The sequence below is a fragment of the Pseudorca crassidens genome, chromosome 9 (assembly GCF_039906515.1).
Source record: "Pseudorca crassidens isolate mPseCra1 chromosome 9, mPseCra1.hap1, whole genome shotgun sequence".
NCBI classification, from domain to species: domain Eukaryota; kingdom Metazoa; phylum Chordata; class Mammalia; order Artiodactyla; family Delphinidae; genus Pseudorca; species Pseudorca crassidens.
In genome coordinates this window covers 52,321,858-52,347,287 of record NC_090304.1, presented here as the reverse complement: position 1 = coordinate 52,347,287, position 25,430 = coordinate 52,321,858, and the positions used below count along the sequence as shown (strand labels likewise).

Sequence of the window (25,430 nt, the reverse complement as noted above, 5' to 3'; positions counted from 1 at the left end):
TCCAGGGAAACAGGGCCCCCCTGGGGGAACAAACAAAGCCAGAGTCAGGGCTAGAGCCAACCACACCTTTATTAGTCTCTGCAATAGGGCAACTGGAGCCCCTATCTACAAGGGAACCTTAGCAGGCTACTCTGGCTACTGGGCAGGGATGTTAGCATTTCTACTAGTGATTGGAACAGGATGGGGGAGGAGACTAGAAGGGGACCAAATGGGGAGGCTGCGGGGCCACCTGCAGGGAGGCACATGTGGGGCCTTCAGGACTGAGACAAAGGTGGACCAGGTCCCAGAGGTGAGCACTGCCATCTCCCCAAGAGTGAAGGAAGAGACAAAGCCTGAGATGCTGATAGCTACAGCTATGGATAGGGGGCCAAGCTTTTGGGGAACAGAAATGCATTTCTTGATGGAGGCACCAACCTAGGGCGAGTCACAAAGAGAGCTCACCTGCCCCCCAGGAAGAGGACCCCAGGTTCAGCTCAATTGCTGCCCCAGGCACCTTGACATGGAAAACAGGTGCTTTCTGAACACTGAAGGAACAAAGGATCCAGAAATCTGGTAGCTGGGAAGGATGAGGCTAAACTCAGGGAGTGTTTTGGGTTTGGGAATTAAAACAGGCAATATATTCATTATGGTGCAATCATGAAACTTCCCTCCAAAAAGCTCACACCTCCCCCTTAGCCAGCAACCTCCTTAGCCTGAAGGGCCATCATGATCTGACCCCTGCCCACACCCCAGCCCAAATGAACTCCCATTCAATTCTTTGGATGTGCCGTTATGTTCACGGCTCTGCACTCTTGCCAACAACTTTACTCCTAGCCTACCTTCCTCACTTTTTGCCATCATACTGTCAAAAGACTGATAACTCCACCTTGTAAAGTGTTTGTTTACTCCAGTCTGCCGCACCAAGCTTGGAGCTGCCAGGGGAAAGAACCTGATTCCTGTGTCTCCAGTGCCTGGGCAACTTGAAGACCCATGAGTTGCATTTTCTGTGTCCTGGCGTGTTTGGGGGAAACATATGTGTCTATAACGGATTTCTGGGGTGTCTAGCAGTAGATAAAAGAAATTTGAGCTATGTTTGTGCCTGGGATGATAGCTTCTGATGTGCAGGGTGAGGGTGGGGAGTGGGAGGAACGATCCGAGCCCAGAAGGGGCTAATGGAAACTAAGGGGCCAAGTGGGACAGGGTTTGGATGGTGGAGGGTGGGACCAAGCAGGAAAGGGGTCTTTCTGGTCTACGCGCAGGGTCCAGGGCTCAGAACCAGCAGGGCGACCACATGAGCGAGCCGAGTGCTGCACCTGTGGCGGCTCCCGCAAGCATGCTCATGGCCAGGGGGGCGCCCGCGCTGTAGCAAGGATCCTCCCGGACCACTACGTGCGTCACGCCGGGGCCTGCGGAGAGAGAGCCCGTGAGGACCAGGGACTTAAGAGGAGGGAGCAAAGAGATCATCCGCCTCCTTCTGCTAGACTCCAGCCCAAACCAAGATAAGGCACTGAGCCCACTCTCCTGCTCCCCAGTCGGAGAAACTGAGGGCTTGATGCGGGAAGGACGCGCGCTCTGTTCCCACGGCTTCTATGCCCTGGATCTGCTACGGACGTTCTGGGACCGTGGGGCTAGGATGGACTGGCGAGGAAACCCCGGGGTCTCTAAGAAACTCCAGACTGCACCTGATGATGGATGGGCCTTCCTAACCGCCAGACCCTGGAGTGAGAGGAGGTAGCCTTTCCCGAATTAGCCACCAGGGGTCGCTACCAGCTCAAGAATGGGTATTGCTGAGCAGCCAGCGAATAGGGGCCGGCCTAGAGAAGAGGTCAGCTCTGGAGTGGGGAGGGGCTCTGGTTCAAGAACCGTTCTGAGTCATGGGATGGGGAGGGGGCCTTGCGGAGGGTCCCACCTGGGAAAATCCATGGTCACTAAAAGGGTGGGGCCTGGCCCCTACTGATAGACCAGGGGCGGGAATTGAGGCAGGGGGAGGGGTGGGCCGGAGACTTACCATAGGTCGGTCCATAGTAGCTGCGGACATATGTGGCGTCGTGACCGTTGGGGGGCACCACCCCATAGTAGTTCTGGTATGGGCTGTAGATGCGCACCTGGGGAGCCCTGCCTGGTCAGCTGCCGGAGAGCTGGGCCCGGCTTTTGTCCCCTCCCCCCCACACCTGGTTCAGGCCCTTCTGGGCCCACAGAGCCACCACACCAAGTTTACAAATGGGTCCCCAGATACCAGCAAGCTCCTGAAGAAAGACCCTACCTCCCCACAAGGCCCTTGTCCTCTAATACTTCAGCCCCTCCATCCAGCTCCCAGCGATGCCATTTTCCTGCCCTGGCTTCCTACCTAGCACTCCCCTGATCAAAAATTCTCCATGGCTCCCTACTTCCTTTGATAGATAGTCTAATATTTGGTAGCAGCTCTCCAGTGATGACACTTGGAGAAACCCAATGAACTTCTCTACTCTCCTGGTTATGGAGAGGGGGGCCTGGGCTTTGGCCAGGAAATAAAAGGGGGTTGTGGAGGAAGGAAGGGAAAGGAAAGGTAGAGGTGGGAAGTAACTAAAGTATTATTAAGCATCCACCATGTTCCAGGTCCTAAGGGAGATGCTGACATGTGTTATTTCCTCTCATCCTTACAGCAGGCATTATTCACTCTACCACACAGCTGGGGATGGAGGCTCAGAGAAGAATGGTCAGTGTTCTCTCTGGGAGGAAGGAATAGACTGTCCGCCCTCTCCCCTCCCCCATTAGATTTTTACCAACCCCTCAAAGCCTAATTCAAAAGTCACCCACTCCAGGAAGCCCTTCTGGCCTCAGAAAGAATCCTTTCTTCCTGAGTTCTCTGTGGACTATGCTTGTGCCTCTTGTTCCTAGCCTTCCTCCTGGCCTTTCCTGCCTGCACCCTGAATGTGAGCTACCTATTGGCAAGGGCTTTGATTCATTTGTGTTGCCAGCAGGGCCTAGGGAATAGCAAGGACTAATAAATATATGCTGAATTAAATGGAAGCTCTTAATCCAAGACCCTCATTTTATCCATGGGGAACAGACTTGGAACAGACTTCTTGCACCTTATATCTCTAACTGAGCTTAACACCTAAATGGTCCAGGTGGTCCCTTAAAAGTCCAGGTGTCCAAACTTAAACCATCTCAAAGTAATTTCATCATCCTTCGATCCCCCCAAACCTGCTCTTCTGTGAATGCTTTCCTCTAAACACCACCACCATGTACTCAAACCAAGACATCAGGTTGGCACCGCTGTCTTCACACACATCTTCCACATCATATTAGCCACCAGATCTCATGATTTTATCTTCTGAATATGCTCTTCTGTCCATCCTCTTGCCCAGTGCCAAGAGAATAAGCCATTGGTTTATTGGAAATTGTGGGCGACCTTGAAAACACTTTTCAGAGGAGTGGTTGGAGGAAGAAGCCAGACTATGGAGGACTGAAGAATGGTTGAGAGAGGAGGGATGGAATCAGCATGTCATGACATCTCTTTTAAGAAGTCTGGCTGTAAAGGGGAGTCCTCCAACCACACCTGTGATTTCAGGTATCCATGCCATTTCCCTTTGAAAGGGATTCCTTTCTCATCTTTTTAAATTCAACTACCTAACCTGTCTTTTAGACTCAACTCACATATCACTCTCCCTGAACCTCAGGTTCTGTTAGGGTCCCATCTGGGCACCCACGGCCCTTAGACTTCCATCATCACAGCACCAACCACTCTATGGTGTCATTGTTGTATCCCTGTGAGGTGTCTCCTCCATCAGACTTGAAGAAAACACCTCCTGCCCCCAACAAGGGCAGGGACTGGGTCTAATCAGGCCTGACTGGAACATGGTAGGTGCCTAATGTATTGAATTTATCTCAAGTGAGTCAAATACAGGGTCAGACTGGAACTAAGGTCACCCAACTCTAAGTCCAGTTTCAAGTTAGGTACAATGACCAGACCCAGAGCAATGCAAGAGGCTCAGACAAACAATGCTCAGTCTCAAGTGACTTCCCTTACTGTGCTCCTTCCCCAAGGGTGATCCAATAGGGCTTTCTGGTAGGGGTGACCAAGATCTGAGCTCTAAGCCTGGAGGGGCTAGAGAGATCTAAGCACTCAGAGCCCCAGTTTTACTGGTAGGGAAGTTGAGGTCCAGAGCCTACATCTGCCCTGCACTGTAAGCTGGTGGGCCTGTCCAGGCCCTGGAGAAAGTAGAGAGCACCATCTCATGTCTCTGTGGGGCACCTGTTTCTACCCTCCAGGCCTAAGAAGCCCAGAGGCAAGCTCATGTGGGTCACCTGGCAACGGGGCAGGGGATTCCCCAGAGACCTCACAGAATCTAAGGGTTTGATCCAGATCCTCTCCCTCTCCAGGCCCAGCCCCTTTTGTAGGTGGGGACAGGGTCAATCAGGAGGTCACATGCAAATGGACCCCTCACCTCAGAAAAGCTCAAGTTTATAGCTTTTAAATTCAATTTTTAGGCATCCCCACTTTAAACAAACTTTTATCCTAGTTTGGGTATGGGGGATGCCTCAATGCTGGGCTGGGAATCCCAGCCCTGCCACTGATGAATTAAGTGACCCCGGTCATGTTATGTAACCTCTCAGAGCTTTAGTTTTCTCATCTGTAAATGAGGACAGTCTTTCCTACACTGCCCACTCCCAGGGCACAGTGAGAATCCAGCAGAACCATGTCTATGCATCTAGGTGGTCCTAGCACTTCTGGGCTCAGTGGTTCTGCACATCAGAATCGTCAGGAGAAATTTTTTAAACCATAGATTTCCAAGGCCCCACCCAGAACTACAAAATTAGAGCATCCAGAAGTAGGATCTGAACATCTGAATTGTTCTTAAGTCCATAAGCGATTCTAATGCACAGCCACATTGAGCACCACTGTGCTAGCTGACCACAGGTACTCTAACCCAAGCCCCCTACTGTGCCCACCCCAGGTCAGGCTGAGTGCTGGAGACAGAGAGGGGATTCATCCCCAAATCCTGCTTTCCAGAAACACTGGGGAGAGGGGTGTGTGGCAGGGAGACAGACACGGACTAAATTATAATGCGCAGTAGTGAGGCCATAACAAGAGGTTTTTTTACTCCTTCCTTCCTCTCTTTATTCATTCACTCATTTGCCCATTCAGTGACTACTGCTTGAGGCCTACTTGTACCCCACCCTCATGCACCAGGAATAGGAGGGTCAAAATAGACTGTCCCCGGGCTTCCCTGGTGGCACAGTGGTTGAGAGTCCGCCTGCCAATGCAGGGGACACGGGTTCGTGCCCCAGTCCGGGAAGATCCCACATGCCGGGGAGCGGCTGGGCCCGTGAGCCATGGCCGCTAAGCCTGCGCGTCCGGAGCCTGTGCTCCGCAATGGGAGACGCCACAACAGTGAGAGGCCCGCGTACCGCAAAAAAAAAAAGACTGTTCCCATCACTGAGCACTCATTGTGCACCAGCTGTATACCCAGCACTGTGCCAGGTTCCACAGGGGCAGAGCTGACCTAACCTGATCCTTGCCTTGAAGGAAGTTCCAGGTCTCCTGGGAGAATAGAGACAAAAATATAGGAACTAGAAATCAGGCAGAATGAAGACAGGACTAAGCACTAACGCAGTGGGTTGTGGGAGGGAGCAACAATGTGTGGAGGTCTGGGAAGTCCTCCCTGAGGAGGTGGCAGCCTTTGAGGTGCATCTTAGAGGATAAGCATCATTTTGTCAGGAAATTAAGGGTCTTTGCAGCAGATAGAGCAGCACATGCAAAGGCTGGAGAGACAGAAAAGGTTGGGCATAGCTGGGAGCAGGGGGTTGAGCAGAGCAGTTGGAGCGCAGGGGATGAGGGGGATGAGGTGGGCAAGTCTGGCCCAGGCCAGATTCCGAAGGCCTTGAAAGCAGAGCTGTGGTTGGTGTCCTATGAATGATGGGGAGCCATGGAATGTTTGTGAGCAGGGAAGGGATGTGACTGGGCCCACTGCTGGAGGCACATCCTGGTGCCAGAATGGAGGCCGGGAGGGCTGAGCCAGCACTTACCCAGATCCGCCTCTCAACATTACAGGGGCTCCACGAGCAGGTCACACACCTGACCTTGGGGCAAACCCGGCGGCTCCTGGGAGGGACGGTGGCTCCAGCTGGGGCCTGCTTAAGCCACAGAAACCCAAGAAGGGGAGGGAGGCGGGTGTCAGAGGCCCTCTACATCTGGAGAGACTCAGAGCTCTTCACAGGCCCTAGCAGAGCCCTCTGCCAGCTGGGCAAGGGAAGGGGGTATCCTCTTCTTCCCCAGCCCATGGTAATGGTGGGAAGCTCAGAAGGGGTGGTGATTTTGCTGAAGTTACACAGAGAAGACGGATCAGTAGTGTCTCTCCAGAATAGCCCACCTTCGCCTGTTTCAGGCTGCTGAGGCCCCCAGTCTCCAGGGAGGACAGTACAGCTCTGATCTGCCTGCCCACCCACCTGCACCCAGCACTGGCCCCACAGCCTTGCCCCTGACTGTGCCCCCGGCCCTGTGTCAGGGGCTCCTCCTGGAGCCTCCACCCAGAGTGGGGTATAAACCTGCAGGTTGTGGAGGGACAAAGCACAGGTCACTACAGGACAGACAGACACAGGCATGAACACTAAGAGATGGGCAGACACTAGTACAAAGACACAGAGGTACAAACACACCCAGTTCGAGCAAGCCTAGGGACCAGAGGGATGCGCGCGTGTGTGTGCACGTGTGTGCGTGTGTGCATATGTGTGTGTAGAGCAGGGGGAGGTGGAGTGGAGGGTCAGAGTAGAGAGATTTAGGAAGCAGAGCAGCAGGAAGGTGGATAGGCAGAGAAGACACAAGGCAGCTTCATAGAGTCACAGAGTACAGAACGGTCAGCCCTCACCTCCTTCCTCCTGCCCCTCTTGGGTGGGACTGGTCTGCCCTGCGTAAGTGGGTTTGGAGCTCAGAGCCAGGTCCCTCCACCCTGATGACCACTGCCCCAGCCTCCACCCAGAAGCCTGAGTCTGCTCCAAAGCCTGACCACAGCCCCCCTGCTTAATGCCCTTTATTGCTCCCCACAACCCTCAGGATAAAGTTCAGTTCCTTCCCCTGGACTTCAAGGCCGTTTGTGACATGGCTCCTCAGAGGTCATGTCTCCTATTTCTTTCCCTCCACACCTTACCCTCCAGCCAGGCCAGACTCCTGGCCTTTAGACACACATGTGTGCATATACACACTTGCACGTACCACTTCCCCACCTCTGCTCGTGTAGCTCCTACTGCAGTTAGTGCCCTTCCCTCAGAGTCTCACTGACCTAGGTTCCAGTGCAGGCTCTTCCACTGACTAAAGACGATGAGACTTTGGACGAGTCAATTCCCCTCTGAACCTCAGCTCCCCAGCTATAAAATGGGACTAAAAATACCAACCCCTACCCCTTCTTATTGAAGAATAATGATACAACCAATGCCGGGTGGTCAAGCACAACGCCTGGCCCTCAGCAGGTGAACGCCTGAGGGAGTTCCTAAATGCATCCCAGTCTTCCCTGCTACTTCCCAGCGGACTTTTTTTTTCTAGATGAGAAGGAGCTCCACCGTGCCACAGGTAGAAGGAGCAAGCACAGAATCTGGGGTCAGGCAGATGGGGGTTGAGGCCAAGCTTGGCCACCCGAGCTCCTCAAAACCACGCCTTTGGGCAGCTCCTCAAAACCATACCTCCATCAATCACTAAGTTCTGTTGATTCTACCTCTTAAGTGTGTCTTATCCTCATCAGCTTGTCTCTGCCAGCAAGGCCTTAGTCCAGACCCACAGGCAGTCACCTGCACACTGTCCCAGCCTTCTAACAGGTCTCTGGGCATCCACTCTTAGCCTCTACAATCCATTCCCTACCTACCAGCCAGACTATCTTTTTAAAACTACAAGTCTGGTCTGATCTGCTCATGCCGTTCCTCTGCTTAAAAACTTTCAGTGACTTCCCAGTATTCTTAGCGGAAACCACTATCCTTAACAGAGCTTTTAATGCCTGGCTTTGCTAACCCTCCTTCCCCCACGGCTCTCTCTCTCCCTGAGATCCAGCCACCCCAGCCTTCCTTCTGTTCTTCAACTTGCCAGCATCATAACCCCTCTCAGGGCCTTTGCACCTGCAGTTCCCTCTGCCTGGAAAGCTCTTCCCTTCACCCCACCCCAGCCCTTTCACCCAGTTGATTTCTGTTATCCTTCAGGTCTCATCTTAAGCCTTGTCTGGACTCCCACCTGGATCAGGCCATCAAGGTGGATGCACATTGAATGCACTGCAATGGAATCACTAACTCTGTAATTTGTGACTTCACGTCTAGCTCCCCATTAGGCTGAGTCCAGGAAGGCAGGGCCCACATCTCCTTAGCTACCCTCTGATCCCTGGTCCTTGGCACAGTGCCTGGCACATAGTAGGAACTCAGTAAATATTTGTTGTGTGGATGAATAAAACTCAATCTTATCATCTGCAGAGAGAGAACAATAATCCCAACCTCACAGGACGGTTGAGGGGAGTAGCTGGTACTGTAACTATATCACACCTGACACATAATACTTGCTGGACAAAAGATAGTTCCTTTCCCCCTGCTCACATGCCACCCCCTTCAACAAGCCTTCTTGGAGGCCTCTCTCTCCCTCTTCCAAGCACCAGTTGGATGTCTTCTGTCCTTTTCCACTCGGGACTCAGTCACTCAGATATATGGAAATTGAGAACTGCTGGCTGGCAGAGACCGAATCTGAGTCACCCATGATTCCATGGCAGGTAGGGGTGGGGAGGAGACAGGGAGGGAAGGGGGCTCACCGGGGTGGAGTTCGCCTCCAGCAGTGCCGTCTTCCATGCTCTGCAATGCAAACCCACCAGACCATGAGGAGGGAGTTCAGGAGAAAGGAGATTGGGCCCCACATTTTAGACTTTCCTCCCCAACCCAGCCTCTAGCCCTAGTCTCTTGTGAAGGGGGAGATCCTCTTGACTCCCTCGGGTAGACAAAGGTGACCCCCTCTGCTGCTCCAGTCACATAGACGAGCCCTCAGTTGAGCTGCAGCCTCCTAATGCATTCTTAGTCCATCGTCTCTTTCCCTCTAGAAATTCCGGTTCCCCCATCTGGACAAAAGACAGCTGGGCTTGGGTGGTCCCTTAGGAGTTCAGATTCTGACATGCCTAGGCTGCTGATTCTCTGGCTGCAACCCACCTCCACATCCCAAACCTACAAACTCAGTTCCCCAATGCTCTGACCCCAGAGCCCCGGGAACACCCAGTGGACACCGGACAATTGAGCCTTTGTTGGTTGCCATGGCACCTGGCTGGGGTGGACAAGGCGGCTCTGTGCTTTGTCTACCCCGAGCTCAGCCTCCCCGACTCCCACACATCCCATCTCTTTCACTCTCCTGTAGCACAAAGGCCAACTGACCCTCCGCCAGAGAGTGGGAAGGGCAAGAATGTGAGTGAGGAAGACACGCCCCGTCTCTCAGTGTGGATCTGCATCTCACATGGGGGGCCCCCCCGCGGGCTGCCTCTGTTAGGCAGGGTAGGGTCTATCCCTCAGATCAGAGTACCCCCTGCCCCAGGCCATCTTCTAGGAAGGGAGTGAGAAGGAGGGCCTCTGAGGATGCCATGGGGCTGTCTGTTCCTTTGTATCACCCCCAAGCGAGGGCTCACCTCAGAGGCTGCTAGATGCCCAACTCTGAGTGACCAGGGACCACACACCTGAGGTAGGTATGCACACCCCTCCCCCAACAGTCCTGAATTCATCCCTAACCATATCAGTTTCCTGGATACCATACCGATCACCATGAGCCGTTCAAATCCACTCTGCCCAGACTCCACTGAGACTACCATGCTCACTGGTCTTTGTCCCCTTTTCCTACCTTTAGGGAACTAGAGGCCCAATGAGGAGGAGGCGTCTGGTCATATTCCTCAAGATCCCACCCCATCTTCTCCTGGGAACCACTCACATGGCATCATCCTGGGTCTCTGCACACAGGTACAGGCGGCCACCCTCTCGTAGGTTCACGATCAGCAGGCCATCTCGGCTTCTTCCCTCTGGGGGCTGCACATCTAAAGGCAGACACACATATATGGGGTTTCCACAGGGCACAGGCCCCAGGTTTCCCCAGTAAACCAGAAACAAGCATAGGAATTGACTTCTCTGAGTCCTTTTTATTGGCCACTGCCAACATCATCTGATCCCACACACTTTCCTTGGGATTCTGCTCAACTCTTTAGACCCTTCCACCTTTCCACATTGCCTGCTTCTCTAGTTAGGTATATCTATCTCCCAGTTTCCCTGTATAATTATGGCCTGAGCCTTGATCAAGGAGATTTGCTGTGTGACTTTGGGCCAGTCACTTAATTTCTCTGAGCCTCCTTATTTCATTTCATCTTTTTCCATTCCTAGCACGGGAGAGGGTAAGAACTGTGTCTGACTCACCTCTGTGAACCCGGCATAGGGCCCAGGTCCAGCACAGAGTAGGAACTCAATAAGGAACTGATTTCTTAATTCACACCCACATGAATTGGAGGTGATAGAGGCCCAGAAGCAATGTCTATGGAAGGCCTCTGAAAGCCGCAAAGAGCCTTCCACCTGAGAAGAGCAGGTGTTCTCAGGCAGACACAGTGTGGGGGCCGTGGCCATAGTCACAGTGCCAGAGAGAAAGGGGCTCTGCTTACCGTGGCACTCTTGGCCTATCTTTATGTCTCGGACATTGAAGCGGATGAGCACGCGGTCCTCCTCATCCTGCGCAGTCTCATCTTGGTAGTAGCCCAGGGTTCCATCCAGCCACAGGGCAAACCAATTCCGCTTCCAGCGGCGGAGGATGGAGCCTGTGCGATATTCCAGACCCACCAGGCAGGCTGATCACAGAGCCTGCTGGGGGGCAGGAGCCCTGGGTGGGTTCCCAGAGTCCCCTTACCCCCGGCCCCCAGTGTTATAACCACCCCGTCCTTGCCCGTCTACTCCCTGAAATGATGGCAGGGCCTCTGTCTTGCTCACCCATTGCCTCCCACTGGGCCTAACACATAGTCAGGGCTCCATAAATGTGCTGAATGGTAAATGAATGATCAGATTCTTTCCTTGGGGGAAGCTGGAAATCTTTTTTTTTCTTTTTTTAAGTGTCACAAGACATGGAGCACCTCCACAAATTTAAGTTCATGTCCAATTGAACATTTGTTTCTATATGTACAGTTTGTCAGAGAAAAAGCGTTAAGTTGTTTTTGTATGAATGCAGAATATGATTTATGCAAGAATTAACAAAACAACTAGTCATCAAGTGCTTGCCTTAAGGAAACCCTTAGTTTCCATTGCATCCATTCTGCTGAGGGGTGTACAATTATTGCTTATAATTGTGAGCATACTTGAAAAAAAAGGCCAAGCCCCAGGTGACAGTCATTTGTGTAGTGTCTGCCTCTTCCACCAAATGGGGAGCAGAGGGATTGGCCATAGCTCACCTCACCTGTCCCGGCACCCAGCAGGACCTGGACTCAGTGTTTGCTGAACTGAATGAAGTGAGTACGGGTCATAGGGTGTGGGGAGCTCCTAGCCCGGGACAGCTCTGATTCAGATCATGACTCTGGTCAGAGGTGGGTCTGAGCCCTAGCTTTAGACATTCTGTGACTGGAAAACTTTACAGAAAAGGGTAAAGACATAAGAGATCTTCCTAGAGCTTTACAAATTCCAAAGCACAGAGGCATTTTTCATTTTGTTCTGCACCTTGTTCTGTGGCCAGCCCTGGGTATGCGTGCTGTGGACACACAGAGAATTAAACCCAGTCCCTGCAGTTGAGGTGCTCACAGTCTGGAGCCAGTATGAGGTGGGGGAGTGGTGAGGCCCACAGGTAAAGACGGTTATATATTTATCAGGGCTATAACAGGGGCATGTATGAGGCACTGGGAACACACGAACCCAGCTTGGTGCTACAGCAGGGGCTGGGGTGGTGAGGAGAGAAAAGGCAGAGAAGGCTCCTCACAGAAGGGGACATCTGAGCTGGGTTTTGAAGAATAAGTAGTTTACCAAGCAGTCAGGAATGTGAAGGACATTCCGGGCAGAGACAAGAGTATGGACAAAGGAGGGGAGGATAAAAAGGGCATGATTTCTTGGGAGAAGGGTTCACTGTGCAGGTCCAACAGGCCACTTTCCTCATCCCTGCCCCTGGACAAGGTGCAGGACAGATGAGGGCTTGGCCCAGGGTCACTCACTCTGTCTCCACAGCCAGCCGCCCCTCACCAGGGCCATTTCCTCAAAAGGACTTTCCAGGGCAGAGTCAGGCGAAACCTGTCAGAGGAGCCAAAGGACACACGGGCCTCATCAGCTGCTCCACAGCAGCTCCTCAGAGAAAAGCCCCCACCCCTGTCGTCCCTGGGGGAGCCACCGAGGAAACGTTTAAAGGAGTGTGAGTAAACAAAGAGGGCAAGCCTGTCTGTCTCCTTCCCATTCTCTGCTCCAGGCACATAATCGGAGCCCTGTGCTTGTAGGGTCAGCAGGGTAGCCACCCACTGCGCTGGGGTGGGGCTGGGGGTCAGAAGCCTGGATTCCAATCTCAGCCCCATAACCTTGACCAAGTCCCTTCTCCCTGGCCTCCACTTCCAGATCTGTAAAAGCATGTCCATCGGGCAGGTAGAGACTGAAGTGACGAACTCTTAAAATGTTAGAAACCCTGGAATTTTGAAACGCTGGCAGCAGAGAATATTAGAATCATGGCAATGAATGAGGGACTTTCATGATAAGAGAAGCCTCCCTCACATTTGAACCCCACCAGAGCCATTTACAAAGTGCATAAAATAATAGTTCAACAGCAACTATGATTGATCGAGCACTATGTGCCAGGTATACTTCTCAAGTGCTTTCATCTAGTATCTCGTTGAAGCCCTACAATAATCCTTGTTATTCTCAGGAAACTGGGGCCTGGAGAGGTCCAGGCACTTGCGCAGATTTGCTTGGTTATTAAGCAGTGGAGCCAGGATTCACACCCAGCAGTCCTGGCTTCTAACCATTATTCTGGTAGGAGCTTTTAAAACTCCCGATACACAGGTCATACCCACTAATAATTAAATCAGAATATCTGGGGGCAGGAGGTAAGCACTGATAGTCTTCCAAGATACCCAGGTGATTCAGTGTACAGCAAAGTTTGGGCCCCACTGCAACTCTATTGAGTACTTTACTAGATGGGTAGGATCTTTCCTCCTATTTTACAGATGGACAAACTAAGCTATAGCATGTGACTTGTCCATGTGTGTGACGGAGCTTGGATTGGAATCCAGGTGCCCTCTGTTCTTGAGCGCGGCTTACTTTTGAGCTGGTGCCTTCGCCCCTCCCCCCACTAGCTCACACCTGTTGCTGCGCAGCAAGGGCTGGCTGGAACACCTGGGTTGGAAGGCCCGGGCTTGTCCCTGCTTCTCTTGCTGCTCCCTCCCATCTTCAGGCTCAGACACAGGTCAGATAAGACGGCCAGGTGCAAACTCCCTCTCCAACCCCCCTTGATGCACCCACCTGTCTACACCTGTTGCGACGCTGCTGCCAAAACGGCCGCTACTTGGTGCTGCGGCCTCCCAACCCGCTGCGCCTGCGCTTTGTGCGCCCCAGAGCGCCCGGGGCTGTTCACTCCCCAGGCTGCGCCCGGGGTCTAGCTGCCTCGGGGCCCCGCCCTCCGGTCCCGCCCCGCCACCGGGGAGGGGGCGGGGCGTGTAGAGATGTGCGACAGGAGGCCTTCTGGGACTTGTAGTCTGCAGGCCTAGATATGGGTAATCAATATACAGCCTCTCGTGGGTGGTAGCCCTGTGCCCAACTGGAGCACAGGTGAGAGGCCGCACCTGCGATTTTATTTTGCTATTAGTCATTATTTTGTTCATTCATTTATCATGAAATACTTTTTTCCCAAGAATCTTGACCTCTGATTTTCTAGAAAAATGTAAATTACGAGGAGAAACCAGGCTCCTAGCTTTGCCATGTTTTCTTGATACTTAGTTTGTGCCTGGCACCGGGCGTTAGTGGAGGGCATAAAAAAGCATCCGACAAGGCCCTTCCTCTTCTTTTCCCAGCTTCCCGTCTGGTGGAGGAGACAACATAAACACACAATTAAAGCACAGGGCATGGTTTGACAATGGGAAAGAAGACTCTGACTTTGACCAAGAGGTTCAGGAAGGCTTCCCAGAGCAGGCTGGAAGAGGTCTTGAAGGATGAGTATGAGTGTCCAGTATTTCACCGTGTTTGGAAGGTAGAGTGCAGGGGTGGGAGTGGGGAGGGCATGGGGATCAGCAGGTGATGAAGCTGCAGGGGTTGCAAGGATATAACATGAAAGTCTTGGATGACAGGCTCAGGAGCTTGGGCATTATGACATAGTGACTGGAGCTTGGGCTTGCGGGTTTCAAGGTGAGGAGTTAGGTGATTCAATTTATGGGTTGGAAAGGTATTTCTAGGACAGTCAAAAATGGATTGAAAGGGGCCCAACTAGAGAAAGAAGACTGTTTCTCTATCTACCACCACAGTCTGTTCCTCCAGGATCATTTCCTTGAATAGCTCAGCCCTACAAACCCCCACCTAGGAGCAGACCCAGGATGTCATTCAGAGGATAGAGCTTGTCAGGGCCTGAAAGATCCCTTGAGAATGGAACCCACCCTGCCCTGGGCCCTTTATCCTGTCCCAGAGATCTCTTTCTTACCGGAGTTGCAGGGCTCATGGTTCCAGGGCGGCCAGAGCAGCATGTCTCAGAAGGCTCCTGCAGGGGGACATTTCCCTAAGCGCCTTGGAGATAAGGGGATCAGGAAGGTGCTACCAAGTGGAAACCGGAAGGGGGTGTCAAAGAGAGGGGGCACATAGATCCTAGAGAAAGTCGTCCTTTCTCTCCAGTTCCAGGCCCACCTACTGATCCCCTATTTGACCTTCAGTTCACTGGATAACAAGTCATCTGTGATTCTGAGGTGGTCTTGGACTAGCATCGCTCAGATTCCCGGTGGGGGGCGAAGCCAGCCCTCCTCCCTCGGTTGGGGGCGGGGCTCAATCCTCCTCCAGCCGGGCTTGACCTGCCATCACCCCAGTCCTGGATGCACAGCTTGGCTCTTTAAGCTTCCCTGTCTTGCTCCTGGTTTTCTGTAATCCTGACCTCAGGCTAACCCGGTGCCTCGGACCTCCATGCAGTGCGTGCCTTGCTGGGGGATCCGCCAGGGCTGATCCTATCTGCCTCTGAGCTCATCCCCTCCATGCCGCCCCAGGAATCAGTTCTCCTAAACCACGCTGTTTTCCATCCTTGTGTCTCTCTGGAATGTCCCACCCCTACCTTCTCCAGACTACAGTTGCAGCTGCTACTGCAGCAAGATGGAAAGGAGGGAGGGTAGGGTGGAGCTGGCCTCAGGGAATCTGGGTGCTGCCCCTCTTCCCTGCTCTCCCTGCTCCCCTTGGTGGCTCCTTCAAAGAGGGATGGGTCAGGGGAACAGTGCAGAGAGCTCCCAGATGACATTCTCTGGATTTAGTAACAGATGGAAAGAGAAGATTTTCCAGCATCAGTGTGGAATTCAGGGAAAGGTCTCCCCACTCCCCAACCAAAGATGGGGGCGCTATGACGAGAAAAAAGGGAAAGGGGAAAGGATGTTTGGCAAACTAAAACCACAGATGCCACTACGGAATCTAAACGCAGCATGACCTGACATAAATCTCTAAAATGTTGGTCAATGACCCTCTTTGAGAAGCTGATAAATGTTGTAGACGCTGCCCAGGAAAAAATACACACACATCATATTTTGCATATAATTCCTGGGGCTTCATAGACTCCTGAAGCTATGACGATTACTACTGAGATTGTTTTTAATCTTCGCAGCTGTGCAGATGGGTGGGAAGAGTGTGGATTGACAAGTGAGAAGTGCTGAGAGCATAGTAGGAAACAGCTTCAGCAGTACTGGCTTTGAGAGGCTGTTTAATTAACTACAATGTATTGAGACCAACAAGCCAACAAGTTAACTTTTACATTTCTGTTGTAACTGTAGTACATAGAGCCATTAGCAGAGAGAAGAGTATTTTGCTATTTCAAATGTCTCTGGTGGATGAACAGCTCATGGATAATATATTGGTTAGAGAATAGTGGGCTGGCTTATCAAATTAAAATTTACTGCTTACATTTTCTAGAGAGTATAATATAATGAGAATAACTTATATTATCTCCATTTATCAAAAAATTCTGAAATTTATATCAAAATGCAACTGGAGCAAAACCTTATGTAAAAGTTTAAAAATAATTTTAGTGAGATATAATGTACATACTACGAAATTCACTCTTTTAAAGTATACAATTCACTGTTCTGATATATTCACAAAGTTGTGCAACCATCACCACTATCTAGTTTCAGATCATTTTCATCACCCCAAAAAGAAACTTGTATGGCCAGGCCACTCAAGATGGCTCTTCTCTTACTCTGTGAATCCCCTGCAGGACCGGTGCCTGCTTCACCTAAACCCTACGCAAATGACTGACCTTCCTACATACTTGCCCCAGGCCCCAGCTGGTAGTTGTTCTTATCAAAGAGGCAGTGATACTGGTTTCCCTGGTAACTAATGAACCCACCTGACATCAATTCCCCTATAACTGGTAATCTTCCCTTACCTCGGGAGCGAAGACTGCCACCATATCCTGCCCGCCATCTGCCGTGCATAGTGGGGTGCCACTCCAGGACCTTGCTTCGGACGTGTAAGCCCCCCCATCCATTAAACCATCGATGTCTCTGTTGATGACTTCGGGCTCTTTCTTCAGTCTTGAAGCTGGGCAAGCACAGGCCATGTAGGCCTGTGGGGCGCAGCCCAACAAAACTCTGTATCCTGGGACTTACCTGGCAGTGCAGTGGTTAAGACTCTGCGCTTCCACTGCAGGGCGTGTGGGTTCGATCCCTGGTTGGGGAAATAAGATCTCACATGCCATGCAGCCCAGCAAAAAAAAACACAACAAAACAAAACTCTATATCCTCTAGCAGTCACTCTCAATCCCCTTTCTCCCCAGCCCCTGCCGACCACTACTTTGTATGAATTTGCCTATTCTGAACATTACATATGTAACCTTTCATAATTTGCTTCTTTCACTTAATGTTTTCTAGTTTCATCCATGTTGTAGCAGGTATCAGTACAGCTGACCCTCTGTATCTGCGGGGAATTGGTTCCAGGACTCCCCAAAACACACACACCAAAATCCTCGGGTCCTCAAGTCCCTTATATAAAATGACATAATATTTGCATATAACCTACACACATCCACATCCTATACTTTATTTTTTTTAATTTATTTCATTTTATTATTATTTTTTTTTTGGCTGTGTTGGGTCTTTGTTGCTCTGCGTGGGCTTTCTCTACCTGCGGTGCGGGGGCTACTCTTCGTTGAGGTGAGCGAGCTTCTCATTGTGGTGACTTCTCTTGTTGTGGAGCACGGGCTCTAGATGCGTGGGCTTCATTAGTTGCAGCACGGGGGCTCGCTAGTTGTGGCTCACGGGCTCTAGAGCGCAGGCTCAGTAGTTGTGGCGCACGGGCTTAGTTGCTCTGTGGCATGTGGGATCTTCCTAGACCAGGGCTTGAACCCGTGTCCCCTGCATTGGCAGGTGGATTCTTAACCACTGTGCCACCAGGGAAGCCCCACACATCCTATACTTTAAAATATCTCTAGATTACTTATAATACCTAAAACAATATAAATACTGTGTAAATAGTTGCAAATACAATGTGTTTTTACAACTACGTAAATTTGCCTTCCCTAGGCAAATTCAAATTTTGCTTTTTGGCACTTACTGGAATTTTTTTTTTTTTTTTTTTTTTTGCAGTACCCGGGCCTCTCACTGTTGTGGCTTCTCCCGTTGCGGAGCACAGGCTCCGGATGCGCAGGCTTAGTGGCCGTGGCTCACGGGCCCAGCCGCTCCGCAGCATGTGGGATCTTCCCAGACTGGGGCACGAACCTGTATCCGCTGCATTGGCAGGGGGACTCTCAACCACTGCGCCACCAGGGAAGCCCTGGAATTTTTTAAAATATATTTTTGATCTGTAGTTGATTGAATTCACAGGTGCAGAACCTGCTGGTATGGAGGGTTGACTGTACTTCATTTCTTTTTATTGATGAATAACATTCTATACCATGTTTTATTTATCCATTCATTAGTTAATAGACATTTTCGGTTTCTACCTTTTAGCTATTATCAACAATACTGCTATGAATATTTGTGTACAAGTATTTGGGTGGACATATGTTTTTATTCCTCTTGGGTATGATATTGCTGCATCATATGGTAACTGTTTCACATTTTGAGGAACTGTCAAACTATTTTCCAAAGTGGCTGCACCATTTTACAATCCCACCAGCAACCCATGAGCATTCCAGTTTTTCTCATCCTCATCAACCCTTGTTATTGTCTCTCTTTTTGATTACAGCCATCCTAGCAGGTGAAAAGTATTGTCTTGTGGTTTTGATTTGCATTTCCCTAGTGATCAGTGATGTTGAGCATCTTTTCATGTGTTTATTATCCATTTGCATATTTTCTTTGGAGAAATGTTTCTTCTCCATTTTTCAGTTGGATTGTTCTTTATTGTTGTAAAAATTTTTTTAACTTAAAAAATGTAGAAAATTTTCATATAACTTTGAAAAAAAAAATGAAATGGTCTTGCAGTGTTTCAGAGGTTTGAGTAGAAAGAAGGGTTACTTTCAGGCTCAAAGAACCTGGAAGGTAAAGTACTTCCATTTCATGGACAGGAATGTCCAGAGAAAAACCCAGCCCATGAGGGAAGATAAGAAGGACAGCAATCTCTTAGTGGAAAGCCATCCCTGAGGGCTTCATCCAGGCTTGTGGCTTGGGAGGCAGTTAGCTTTGTTTTATGTCTAGGCTATAATACCCATTATTCAATCAAAATGCTAATCTAGGCGTTACTGTGAAGGTATTTTGTAGATGTGGTTAATCTCTACAATCAGTTGACTTTAAGTAAAGGAGATTATCCTTGATGATCACCCAATTAGTCAAAGGGCCTTAAGAGCAAAATGGAGATTTCCCTGAGGAAGAAAACTATATAGTCTGTGGACTATAGTCTCAGCCCCTGACTGAGAGTTTCCAGTCTGCTGGCCTGCACTACAGGTTTCAGGTTTGCCAGCCCTCACAACTGCATAAGCCAATTCCTTGAGATGAATCTCTTTATATATGTATGTATAGCCTACTGGTTCTGTTTCTCTAGAGATCCCTGACTAATACAGGGAGGAAGATGTCTTCTTGTCAGGAACTTCCTGTTTGAATGTATTGGAAACACCAGATTTGGGAATGGAGGAAGAAAGCCTGGCAGCCAAGGAGAGGGTCTGAGGGGAAGGGTGTTGAGACCCTCCTATCTCAGAAGAAACAGCACCCCATGCCCAGAGATGAGGGCTTGCAAACGCTCCCTGGAAAATTCTCCATCTGGATCATCAGATGCATGAGGAACCACTTCTAGAAGCTCACTGTTTCCACTGTTGTTTGTCTCATATCTGCAATGTTTTGTCTTGAGATGAAGAGGTTTCTTTCAGCCTCCTGTGGTCTTGTCCAGTGATCAGGACCTTTTGGTTCCAGGGAGATAATTTGGTTTTGAGAACAAATGATGCTTTCCAGCTTTTCGTAAAGGTCTTTGATTTGCTCTCTGAAGGTCTTCAGCTCTTCATTTGCATGCTCATCTTGTCATTTGCTTCAGAACTTTCCTCTTCTTGTTCCAAGTAATGATCTTCCTGGACAGATAATTTCTCAAGAGACTCCATTTCTTTCTCTTGACAATGTTCAGTCACTTCATTTCCTCTTCCCTGAAGACTTTGATATGCACTTTTTCAAAAGTCAAGATTTGCTCAGCCTGAATACTTCTAAGATGATTAGTCATGTCGGCTTTTTTGTTTCCTTCTTTAGCAATGTTGATGTAGAATTGATTTCTCCCTCCATCTTGGATGTTTAAATGCACACTCAACTTTTCAACATCAGTCAGTTTCCTCCTGGCTCCTCTAGTCTGGTCATAAATACTGTCTCCACTTCCCAAGTCCAAGTCATTATCTGTGTTCTCTTCTCCAAGGGGAGCTGTCAGGTCTTTCATCTTTAGCCAACATTCCTCCAGAGACTTGACCTGACTCTTCACACATGCCCTGGAATTCTGTATGAAGGTCCTGAGTCTTTCTTTTGTTGCCCACATAGCATCAAGTTTGCTTTTTCCACTTGTATTTTTGATGGATTTGGTTTCTGCTTCCAGAGACAGGATCTTTCTCATGTTATAAGAGATTGGCTTATCTTGATATGAATATTGAAGTTTTTCTTTTCCTAGCTGGTTTGCTATTAAGCATAAGATGGACTAAATCACGTGGTTAGGCATTTCCAGGGTGTCAGGCACTTCTTTCATTGCAGTGTGAAACTGACAAGGCCTTTTATTTTATTACAGCTATTGCTGAATTGTTAATAGTGTGTTCCTTGACTCTTTGTACAAAAAAATTCTGCCTAAAACCAAGAGAACTGTTAACACATATACTGTCATGGCACATGGAACCAACTCCCATTGATGCCCAGGAGAGTGAGACGTGGTCTCACATTGTCAGGTACTCCCTCATAGAACTCTGCAGCGGCTCCCAAGTTTGCCAACAGTGCAGCTCCGTGTCAGGACAAAGCCCCTCCACAATATCTAGGCTACACAGAGCCCCCTCTGCTGTTACCAAGTCCCTCTGGGAGTGGAGAACACTGAGCAAGCCTGCATCTGGCAACTGGGCAGACTGTGAATGAGAGGGTCAAGGCGGGACAAGAAGAATACAACAGCCCTGTGTCAGATACCCTGAATACAACAGACCTGTGTCAGATACCCTGATACACTCAACCTTGTCCAGGGCTCCTTCTTTTCTCTACTTAAACCTCTCCTTCTGTGGCCCTGGCGGCCTCATCCTATTCCCTCTGCCCAGAAAATGCTGTCCAGCTGTGGGCAAGGCCCATCCTGTGGTTACTTGGCCTCACCGCTGTCTCTGTGTCCCCTGTGCCCAAGGCAGAGCTTGGCACAGAATAGGTGCTCAGTGCTCCATGAATATTCTTGGAGAGAATGAATGAATGAGTGAACAGATGAAGGAGGGACAAAGCCATCATTCGCCATCCCTGCAGATTCACACGTAACACTAGCTCTGTTGCCTCAGGAGATGGTTCCCTTAGGAGAGCTTAAAACTCCTTTCCAATCCAGTGTAAGATGGTGGAGAGAAAGGGGCAGTGGGAACTCTGCCCTGGGCTCCTCATTCCTGGGCCACTCCCACCCGGCCATCATGTGTAAATTGGGACAACAATGTTGTGAGGAGTAACACAAGTTGTGAGGAGTAACACAAGAGTAGACATAGAGCCTGGCAGGTAATGGGTTCAAAAGAGTTTAGTAAAATTCCGTCATCCAAGGCATTAGCAACTCCTTCCATTAATCAAGTATTCTGTTATTCCACCTAGGTTTAGCAAGAGCATTGAGATAAGAAAACAAAATAGCAGTTATAAACTTAAGAAAAAAAGAGATAAAACTCTTTTTACTGTTAACAGTATATGCCTGGTAAACATTAAGAGACTCTAGTAAAAACTGCTAGAATTAATAAAAGAATTGGGCAAGGTGACTGTATATAAAATAAACAAAAAGTGCAAATGCTTTTTTTTTTTTTTGAGAAAACTTCGTATCGAGGTATAAAAAGCAACCGTAGACTGTTAGCTCCTCTCTCCTTCGATTCCCTCCTCTGGAACCTGGCGTCCCCAGGCCTGGTTGGTTCCGCAGCTCGCCAATGCTGAACATATTTCTGGGGGCAGAGCGGTGGGTAGGGAGAACTATTTTATCTGGCTTTTGTAGTTGTTCTCAGCAGAAGCACTCACTGCCAAAAGCTGCTCTATCGCACTTGGAAGCAAAAGTGTCAATCTGTTTTTTTAGCTCTTAGAATGAATACTTACAATGAAAATTGGAGGGAAAATTACATTTGTAGCAACCAAAACTATGGAATACTTCAGAAAACACTTAACAAGAGAAATATAGAACCTATAAAGAGAAACCACCAAATCTTATTAAAAGGTATAAAACTAGGCTTGAATGAGTGAAAAGACATGCTGCATTTTTTTTTTTTTTTTTGCGGTACGCGGGCCTCTCACTGTTGTGGCCTCTCCTGTTGTGGAGCACAGGCTCCGGACGCGCAGGCTCAGTGGCCATGGCTCATGGGCCCAGCTGCTCCGCGGCATGTGGGATCTTCCTGGACCGGGGCACAAACCTGTGTCCCCTGCATCGGCAGGTGGACTCTCAACTACTGCGCCACCAGGGAAGCCCTATGCTGCATTCTTGAATGGAAAGATATAAATTCATAGAAGTGTTAATTCTCCAAAATTACTATATACATTCAATTAATTCCAGTTAGAATACTAACAAATTTACTTCATCTTTTTTTTTTAGGAATTGACAAAAGAAAGTATGAAGAATAAAAGCAGAGGAGATATTGCCTAAACTTGACCTCTGTTCACTGGTGTCGAGTAGAAACAAGGAGACAGAGTTTTGGGTGAAGTAGAAAAGAATAGATTTATTGCTTTGCCAGGCAAAGGGGGCCACAGTGGGCTAATGCCCTCAAAATTGTGTGTTCCACCCTGGAGGGGGTAGTGACGAGTCTTATAGTGTTCAAGGAGCAGTGCGTGAACAGCTCATGGGCATTCTTCTGATTGGTTGGTGGTGAGGTAATTGGGAGTCAACATCATCAACCTTCTGATTCTAACCTGCCTGGGAGTCTACGAGCTTGTGGGCAGCATACGGATATCTTCCACCTGGTAGGGGTTTCAGTATCTGCAAAAGAGCTCAAAGGACATGGCTCAGAATATTATCTGTAGCCCTTGAGGAAGAACTAAATGTCCTTGACTTTGTTTAATGGCTAAACTATTATTATTTTGTCCTGCTTGACTGCTTTCCTTTCTTTCTGCATCTTCTCATTTCTCTGATTAAATTTATTCTTTTTTTTTTTTTTTTTTTTCAGTACTTGGGCCTCTCACTGTTGTGGCCTCTCCCGTTGCGGAGCACAGGCTCCGGACGCGCAGGCTCAGCGGCCATGGCTCACGGCCCCAGCCGCTCCGCGGCATGTGGGATCTTCCCGGACTGGGGCATGAACCCGTGTCCCCTGCATTGGCAGGCGGACTCTCAACCACTGCGCCACCAGGGAAGCCCTATTAACTTTTCTTGAAACATAACATACCTACAGAAAAGTACACAAATCATAATGGTGCAGCTTGATGAAGTTTCACAAAGTAAACATGCCTGTGTAACTAGCACCCAGATCAAGAAACAACACCAGCCTCCTTCACGCTCCCTCCTAGCTGCTGACCACAAGGAATATATTTATATTTACATATATGTATTTGTAGTTATTTTTATTTACATATATTGTATTTATTAACAGAAAAGTAGTTTGTTTTCCTCCCCACTAAATGCATTTAAACACGTATTTAAAGAAAGTCATTTTAAAGGCACATCAAGTTATTTGCCTTCACCAGGGCACCCACAAATCTCCATCTGGCTCTTCTGCTGCAGCGGGGTAAAAGCATCTTGAGGTGTTCCTGGTTGTAGCCAAACCCCTGCAGTTGGGAAGGTGTGCTACTGCCCCCTTGGGGCCATACTTGGTTTCTGCATCCAAGCTGGGCACCCAGATCAGTATAGGACTTTACGATGCTTTAGCCAAGGTGAAGAATTAGATAAACTGAGCTCCATTCTGGACTGGCATTTTATTTATTATTATTATTATGTTTTGGCTGCACCATACAGCTTGCAGGATCTTAGTTCCCTGACCAGGGATTGAAACTGGGCCCCACCAGTGAAAGTGCCGAGTCCTAACCACTGGAGCATCAGGGATTGCATTTTAGAGCAACCCTTCTAGTTGACAGTCCCCCGCTTGAGTAGCACCTGTAAAGGTACTCCAGGGGCTAGTAGATGATGGCCACCAGCAGTGGTGATTGTCCTTCATGGGGAGAAGATGGGTTAAGATGGGGAGTAGGGAAGGGCAGCTGAAGGTTCCTCCTGAAAGAGCAGCCAGCTTCGACTAGAGACTGGCTTTGACATTCTCAGAACATGGTATTTGGGAGGACCCTGCGTGGGCCCAAATGGCTGAAGCCCTGAAGCCCCACTTTTCTGGAGCTTCTCCCTGACTCAGGTCCTGTGGGAGAGGTGTGGGAAGCTTCAGTAAAAACCGGGGGGCATGGCCACGGAAGCCCTGGACTTCACAGGCTAGGACCCACCAGTGTGAGCAGGCACAGAGAGGAAGATAGGGGCGAACACACAGTGCGATGGAAAGCAGTGGAGGGTTTTCGACAAAGAAATGACATCACGAGGGCTTCCCTGGTGGCGCAGTGGTTGAGAATATGCCTGCTAATGCAGGGGACATGGGTTTGAGCCCTGGTCTGGGAAGATCCCACATGCTGCGGAACAACTAGGCCCATGAGCCACAACTACTGAACCTGCACATCTGGAGCCTGTGCTCCGCAACAAGAGAGGCCGCGATAGTGAGAGGCCCGTGCACCGGCGATGAAGAGTGGCCCCCGCTTGCCACAACTAGAGAAAGCCCTCGCACAGAAACGAAGACCCAACACAGCCAAAAATAAATAAATAAACAAATGTGGGTTTAAAAAAAAAAAAAACACTTCTCTAATAATAAAAAAAAGAGAAATGACATCACGTGATTTATGTTTTTAAAAGCTCACTCTTTTTTTATTCTTTTTAAAATATTTATTTATTTTGTTGCGCCAGGTCTTAGTTGCGGCTCACAGGATCTTCATTGCCACACGTGGGCTCTTTGTTGCAGCATGTGGGATCTAGGATCGAACCTGGGCCCCCTGCTTTGGGAGTGCAGCGTCTTAACTACTGGACCACCAGGGAAGTCCCTCAAAGCTCACACTTGGGAGGTGAAAGGAACTGGTGATTTCTTGAGGTGAGACCTGGTAGATGAAGGGCCACGGAAAGTGGATCCGCTGGGGGGGTCTCTATGAATAGATAGTGCTGCTGGAGGCCTTGTCTCCTGCCTCTCACAGCTGGGGCTTTACCCTGCAGCTTGAGGAGCGGGTCTGGTTGAGAGGACAGAGCTAGTTGCAATCAGTTGATGTTGACAGTGGTCAATTCTAGTTTATGGCTACTTTACTGTCCCTATCTTACAGTTTCCTCTTTGCCTGTCATGCAAACAAGTTATGGGACACACACCACTAGCCCTACTCAGCAGGGCAGTTATAAAAGAGGGTAAAATAGGGGAAGCTAACAAGCAGAGAAGTCAGGCACAGGCAATCCTTGGAATTCTCATTACCCACTGCACTGTGGCCCAGTAGAAAGGGACTGTTCCAGCAATGCTGAAATGGAGAAGGAACATATTTTGCTGACATGAATGATTTTTACTTGTTTTTTGACTTTTTTTTTTTTTTTGGCCACACCCCGCAGCTTGTGGGATCTTAGTTCCCCGACCAGGGGTTGAATCCGCACCCTCAGCAGTGAAAGTACAGAGTCCTAACCACTGGACCACCAGGGAACCCCAGGAATGATTT

General features: G+C 49.4%; 1 protein-coding gene across 3 annotated transcripts; it reads right to left on the bottom strand.

The window, feature by feature from the left end:
- Positions 1–51: 51 nt before the first annotated feature.
- On the bottom strand, positions 52–13,569 carry PLEKHB1 (pleckstrin homology domain containing B1). 3 transcript variants are annotated; one of them, XM_067750278.1, is made up of 8 exons: positions 13,420–13,569; positions 12,129–12,204; positions 10,605–10,757; positions 9,890–9,992; positions 8,739–8,778; positions 5,992–6,096; positions 1,988–2,084; positions 52–1,385 (listed from the first exon to the last, which is right to left on the bottom strand). In XM_067750278.1, the coding sequence occupies exons 2-8, from the start codon at positions 12,163–12,165 to the stop codon at positions 1,249–1,251; spliced, it is 672 nt and encodes a 223-aa protein (XP_067606379.1). In that variant the 5' UTR covers positions 12,166–12,204; positions 13,420–13,569; the 3' UTR covers positions 52–1,248. The 3 variants fall into 3 exon arrangements, with proteins under 3 accessions (XP_067606379.1, XP_067606380.1, XP_067606381.1); XM_067750279.1 differs by lacking the exon at positions 5,992–6,096; XM_067750280.1 differs by lacking the exons at positions 52–1,385; positions 1,988–2,084 and adding an exon at positions 5,384–5,506.
- Between the last annotated feature and the right edge of the window lie 11,861 nt (positions 13,570–25,430).